The 5,636-nt window shown below is 57.1% G+C and overlaps 3 protein-coding genes across 7 annotated transcripts in view; 1 reads left to right on the forward strand and 2 right to left on the reverse strand.

The window, feature by feature from the left end:
• Midn (midnolin) overlaps positions 1 to 636 on the reverse strand; it is a 10,207-nt gene extending 9,571 nt beyond the window's left edge. Inside the window, exon 1 of one of the 4 annotated variants that reach the window (XM_031350431.1) lies at positions 190 to 636. The gene's annotated coding sequence lies outside the window, so the exon portion shown is untranslated. The remainder of the gene's footprint in view (positions 1 to 189) is intronic. The other 3 variants (XM_031350429.1, XM_031350433.1, XM_031350432.1) reach the window with 3 other exon arrangements.
• Cbarp (CACN subunit beta associated regulatory protein) overlaps positions 1 to 5,636 on the forward strand; it is a 19,063-nt gene that overhangs the window by 885 nt on the left and 12,542 nt on the right. The window lies entirely within an intron of this gene.
• Positions 2,769 to 5,636, reverse strand: part of Atp5f1d (ATP synthase F1 subunit delta) — a 3,305-nt gene continuing 437 nt past the window's right edge. Inside the window, exons 2-4 of one of the 2 annotated variants that reach the window (XM_031350437.1) lie at positions 4,566 to 4,719; positions 3,268 to 3,356; positions 2,769 to 3,157 (exon numbers count right to left, since the gene is read on the reverse strand). In XM_031350437.1, coding sequence (XP_031206297.1) covers positions 3,035 to 3,157; positions 3,268 to 3,356; positions 4,566 to 4,719 — 366 coding nt within the window. In that variant the 3' untranslated portion in view covers positions 2,769 to 3,034. The remainder of the gene's footprint in view (positions 3,158 to 3,267; positions 3,357 to 4,565; positions 4,720 to 5,636) is intronic. The other variant, XM_031350439.1, reaches the window with a different exon arrangement.

Genomic DNA, 5,636 nt, shown 5'->3' on the forward strand with positions numbered 1-5,636 from the left:
GGGCGTGGGCTGCGGTCCCGCCAGGGCGGTGCCCATTGCGCGCGGCCCCTCCCATCCCACAAGTTGGAGGGCTCCCAGTCTTGAGGTACCCTAGGTCCCGATGGTTCAAAGAACAAAGAGTCGGGCAGCCTGAGAAGTTTACGGCGGGTGGGGACCCCTCTCCACCTCGTGCGGCCCCGCCCTACTCACCGGGGCTCCGTAGGTCCTGGGTCACCACTGTTCCAGATGACCTGTGTATGGGTCGTGGCGAGAGGTGGCCGTGCCGGTCTGGGGCCGGGCGGGCGGCCCCTGAGCCTTTATCCGCGCCGCCTTCCCTGGGGTGGAGTTTGGGCGGGGGGCCGGGCTATGGTGACGCATCACCCCACCCCCTCGCCTGCTGGCCTGGACCTGGACACCGGTCCTAGGGCTAAGCAGCACCCCTAGAGCAACGCCTCACGGGTGCTACGGGTCCGGGTTACTCCTACATCCCCAAATACTGGAGTGCACCTCACATTAGGACTGGGGGAGGGTCTGGCCTGTTTCCCTGCTCCGCCCCCTTTCCTGCTGGCCTGGTGCTTCCGCCTGGGGGCGCCCGCGTGTGGAAGAGGGGCGGAACGGGAAGGGGTTCCTTAGTCAGCAGCCTAGGTCCAGGAAAACAGGACAGTGTCACCTGCTAGGCAGTAGGTGCCCCTGACAGCTGCCTGGCCTCCACATCCTTTAATGATGACCTCAGAGGCCATTTCTGTGACGATTCAACCATCCCTGGCCTTGCCTGTGTGACCTCTGAGTAGCCCAGTCCCTAACACCCCCTACACCATAGCATAGTTGGCTCTCCAGGGTTGCTGACAGGTTGCTGAAGTCAGCTCAGGTCAGTGGGCTTGGCAGAATGTGTCTGTATCTCCAGGCCCCTCTGGGTCAATTACAAAGTACCAGACAACCAAAAGGCCTTCTGCAGCCCCACGTGTGTGATCTGTTCTCACAGCACAGATGCATCAGCACATACTGGCCCTGGCCTTTGGGGTGAACACTCACCCACCCTATGGACCAGGAAGCCAGCCCTTTGTCACTTTTGAGTGGCCTCCAGGCGGCTTCCTGAAGATGACTTTGAGTGTGGCAGGACCCTCCATCACTTCCCTAACCTCCCATCTCCTGTCCACTTATCTGGTCTGAGCACCACCACCACCCTGGGTGCCCCTCCCAGGCCGGTTCCTTCCTAGGTCACCTTCCTCTCTGGCTGATCACTCTGGACAGGCATGCTGGGCCCCCAAGCAGACAGGCGTGCCCTGACACTCCCAGTCTCCCAGGGTCATGGACAGGCCAGAGAACACTTGGGAGGCCCAGAGACTTGGAGGGATGAGCAGGAGTTTGTTCAGGAAGTACAAAACGAAGCTGTAGTGTGGAGGTCAGAGGCAGGGTTGTCTTCAGGAGGGACCACAGGGAAGGGACAGGTGAGGTGGGCTGGTTCTGACACCATTTAGACTGAAAGCTAATGGAATAAATGCAGGGTGCCCAGACTTCCTGTCAATTCTTCCTGTGTGGTCCTTTGTCCTGAGTGGGAAGCCCAAGACTCAGTAATCTGTCCAGGCCCTGCCCTCCAGGAAGGTCCCAACCTCCAGGTTCTCAGTCCCGCCCTACCGCCTGCTGTCCCAGGACACAGCCCAGCCAGCACAGGCTGTCCTGTTCTGGGGCCGGGCTCCAAAGCTCACACCTCCACATAGGAGATACCTCCCTGAGTTCTGGTGGGGAAGATATGGAAGATTCACACTACAAGGTGTACTAGCTTAAGCCAGGCTGTTTCTGAGGGCCTCCTGTTGACATCTGTCCAGCCTGTGGCTTAGTTGGCAGGTCCTTGGTAGCCTGGTCAGTCAGGTCCTGGGCTCCTAGCCTGATGACTTCAATGACCTCTAAGGCCCACACACCACTGAGCATGAGCTGGGCAATGTGGGGATCTAGAATGACCGTCCAGTGACTTATCTTGGAATACCCTCAGGCTGCTAGTGTCAGAAGGGAAGGGTTCTAGCACACTCATGCCCAGATCAGGCACGTGGCCATAGGGAGTCACCCACACAGGGCCCTGATACAGAGTGACAGGCTTCACTCAAGCCCTAGCAGGCCTGTTCACTGTCCAGGTGTTTCAGATGACCCAGTGATGGCAGACTCAGACCTACTCACCACCCTCAAAGCCCCCTGCCCCCCACCTCCCGTGGTGTTCCACTCAGGCTCCTGAGGACGTGGGAGTAAAAGGAGAGCAAGCCGGCATAGTACCTGGCCATGGGGGTGCAGTGGGGTTGGGAGGGGTGGTTGTACAAAGGTATGGGATGGTGCCAAGGCCACCCCCTACCAGGCCACCTCACCCCACCCAGGTCCAGCTAGGGGCCTAAGTGCCTAAGGAGGTGCCAACCGTACCAGGGACTGGGAAGGTAGCCAGCCAGGCTAGGGCCACCCACAGGTTGGGTGTGCCTAGGGCGGGGCCTCTGTGGGAGCAGGTGGTTCCCACCTCTTCCCAGAGCCTGTGGGGTGGGGCAGGGGGGCCTCAAAAGGGAGGGCCTGGCCTGGCTGGTGGTCAGGGCACTTTGCCTGGCCAGCTGCTCTACCTACACCCACTACTTCATGCCCTCAACCCTTGCCCATCCCACCCATTCCAGCAGGCAGCACCCCAACAACCAGCTGCTGTGTTTCCTATACAGAATCGCTGATTGCCTCTGGGGGCCCAGCCAGAGATAGGAACTCCAGGCAAGGGTGAGGAGAGCCCTGGCTCTGTGCTGCGCAGTTACAAACAGAACACTCAGTTGGTTCCCAGTGTTTAATGGAGACAGGCTGGGTAAGCTGACTGTTCAGGTGGCTTTGAGGGGCAATCAAGGCCATCTCTCCAGAGGCATCGGAGGGATCCCAGACTGGGGGAGAAGACCTCCATGACCTGGCAGGCAGGCACCAGGAAGCTTTAAGCCCAGCAATTGGAGGACTGCTGCCCCCTGGTGGCCACTTCAGCTCCCTGGGAACTTTTCATTGTCCTGGACCTGCCTCAGTTTCCCTGTGGGTGACAGACATGTACCGCCTACTCCAGAGCCTTCACCAGGGCTTCATTGGCCTCAATACGGATTTGGATCTCAGCCCGTGCTGCCTCGTCCGCTGCGCCTGACAGTTCTGACTGCGCCTTCTCCAGGTTGGCCCGGGCTGCCTGCAGAGGAGTGGGCCAGTGTGAGGGCCTGGCAGGACCAGCAGTAGGACATCATACTGCCAGAGCAGCACCTGCCCTTCCCTGCCTCAGTTTCCCCATCCACTGCTCACCCCCACGTCCAGCATGTCCAGTGTCACAGCTTCTTCAGCTAGTAACTGCACAGAGGAGTCCGCATTCACAGTGACGGAGCCGCTGCTCACTGTGGAGAAGAAGGTCTGAACAGCCTCCTCAGGGCAGCATCCACACAGCCTCCACCTCCCTCTGCCTTCCCAGCCCAATGCCCACTTAAGGCCACTTGTTCCAGGGTGACCCAGCAAGACTGGGGCTCAGGCCAAGCATATGGGTGGCAGCAAAGGGTTGCTGGGCCCGGTGTACACCTGTCACCTAGCACCTGGGGAGGCTGATGCAGGGGACTACCAGTTCAAAGCCAATCAGGACAACACAGAGAGGTCTTCCCTCAAACTAAGTGTCCTAAAAGAGGAGCTAGGACTGAGGCACAGTAGGTATTGTGCTTCGGGGCATGTGCAAGATCCTGGGTTCAACCCCCAGCAAGGCAGAAACTGGGTGTGCTGACATAAACCTGTCATCCCCACCACCCAGGAGGTGGAGGATCAGGAATTCAAATTCAGCCTGGGCTACAGGAAACCCTGCTTTAAAATCAGAAAGCACACCAAAAAGGAAATTGAAGGGCCGCAGAGCCAGCTTAGAGAGAGCATCCGCTGTGCAGACAGAAGGTGCGGAGTTTGTGGGAAGGTGCTATAATCCTTATGGTAGGGAGTAGGGCAGGAGGATGTCTGTGGCTCACTGGCCAGCCTGCCTGTCTAGGAACATGGCACATTCTAGATTCTGCCTATCTCAAAGGAATGAAGACAGAGCTTATAAAGGAGGGCGCTACCAATGTCCTTCCATCACACCCTTTCCACCCTCACCACCACGCCTACTCTGGTACTTGCCCAAACATAACCATATAAAACAACAGTGTGTGGGGGCCTGGCTCGGGGATGGAGCCATCAGCTGGAATCCCCTAATGATGGCTGTGGGCTGGATCCCCTGCCTAGAAAGCTTCCCCAGGCCCAGGGCTCCATCGTAGCATTGCTAAATAGTGAGATATGAGAGAAGACAAGACACACCCTTCATGTGGAGAAGGGCAACATGGGAGGAAGTCCAATCTAGAACCGTGAGTCCTTCAGACTGGCTCCCTCCTACACAAAAGCTGTCCTGCCCTGAGGGCTAGTTCCTCAACAGTCACTTCTACATCTCTCCCTTTCCAGCTAAGGTGAGGTCAGCTCTCTCCTCCATGCCTCAGATGACCACATCGTTGTCATGGCAAGCTGGGCAAGCTTGTTGCCTTCGCTTTCTCCCTGCCTGTCTTGGACCTGAACCTCTATTCATCCTGAGCCACACTCACCAAAATACTTAGTTGTGGTGCCGTCTTCCGCGTGGACCACTACCAGCCCAGGCCGTAGGACCTGTAGTGTGGGGACATGGGATGCCAAGATGCCAAAGGCCCCAGTCAGCGTAGGCACGTCCACTTGCCGGACATTGGCACCGTCAAAGAACACCTGCAGAAAGTATACAACATGGGGTAGGCATTCCCTTGTGCCTGCTGTACAGTGTGCTCAGGGAGCGTGAAATTCTGATGTGCCACAGAAGCTACCAAGAGCTGACGTTAGACTCAGCTTGCTCACCTGTGAAATGGGATGCTATGTCTAAAAGAGTGTCTAGAAGAGGTGACTGAAACACAAGGAAAACAGTGTGATGGAGCATGCTGATCTGGCCCCTGGTATAGGGTTTCTGGGAAACCTAAAGCTGTCTCACAACGACTCCGGAAGTTGCTGTGAGGGAGTTGAAAATGTAAAACCAACCCAGGCTTACGAACGGCACGGCTATAAGTAGGTAAAACCCTGGCTAAGGTATATAGAATTAAGGATCTTAGGTCCAGGCAAACCCAACAGGATGAGGAGCTTGGGTCAGTCCCAGGTGACCCCAGCAGTGGTCAGGCTTCTGTTCTGAGATCCTTCAGGATCTGGGTGCAGGCAATTCCCAAGGGCTCCAGATCTGGGTACTGGTGACTCCTGCTTGCACAACATCTTGGGGACTTGGGGAATCCCCCATGGGTAGAAACTCTGATCCATGTGAAACTCAAAGGGATTGCTCTGTGGTCCATTATTAATCCTAGGCTCCAGGTGACACCACCTAGGCCTTGAGTAGAGCCTGAGGTTCATATAAATCTCGGGGACAACACCCAAGGATGGGGCTTGAGTGACCACCACGAAGGTGTGGATCCTAGGACACCCCAAAACAGGAGGGTTTGTGATCCTGGTGACACCCCTTCAGAAGGCAAATAGGGATGACAGGTATAGGTGATCCACCCCCCAGAGGGTGGAGTCCTAGGTCCAAGTGACGCCCTTAGGGGTGGGGCATGAAGTTTCAGTGAACACAAGAGAGGTCAAGCCCAGGGTCCAGGCGACCCTATCCA

This window comes from Mastomys coucha, unplaced genomic scaffold (assembly GCF_008632895.1).
Source record: "Mastomys coucha isolate ucsf_1 unplaced genomic scaffold, UCSF_Mcou_1 pScaffold4, whole genome shotgun sequence".
In the NCBI taxonomy this organism is placed as follows: Eukaryota; Metazoa; Chordata; class Mammalia; order Rodentia; family Muridae; genus Mastomys; species Mastomys coucha.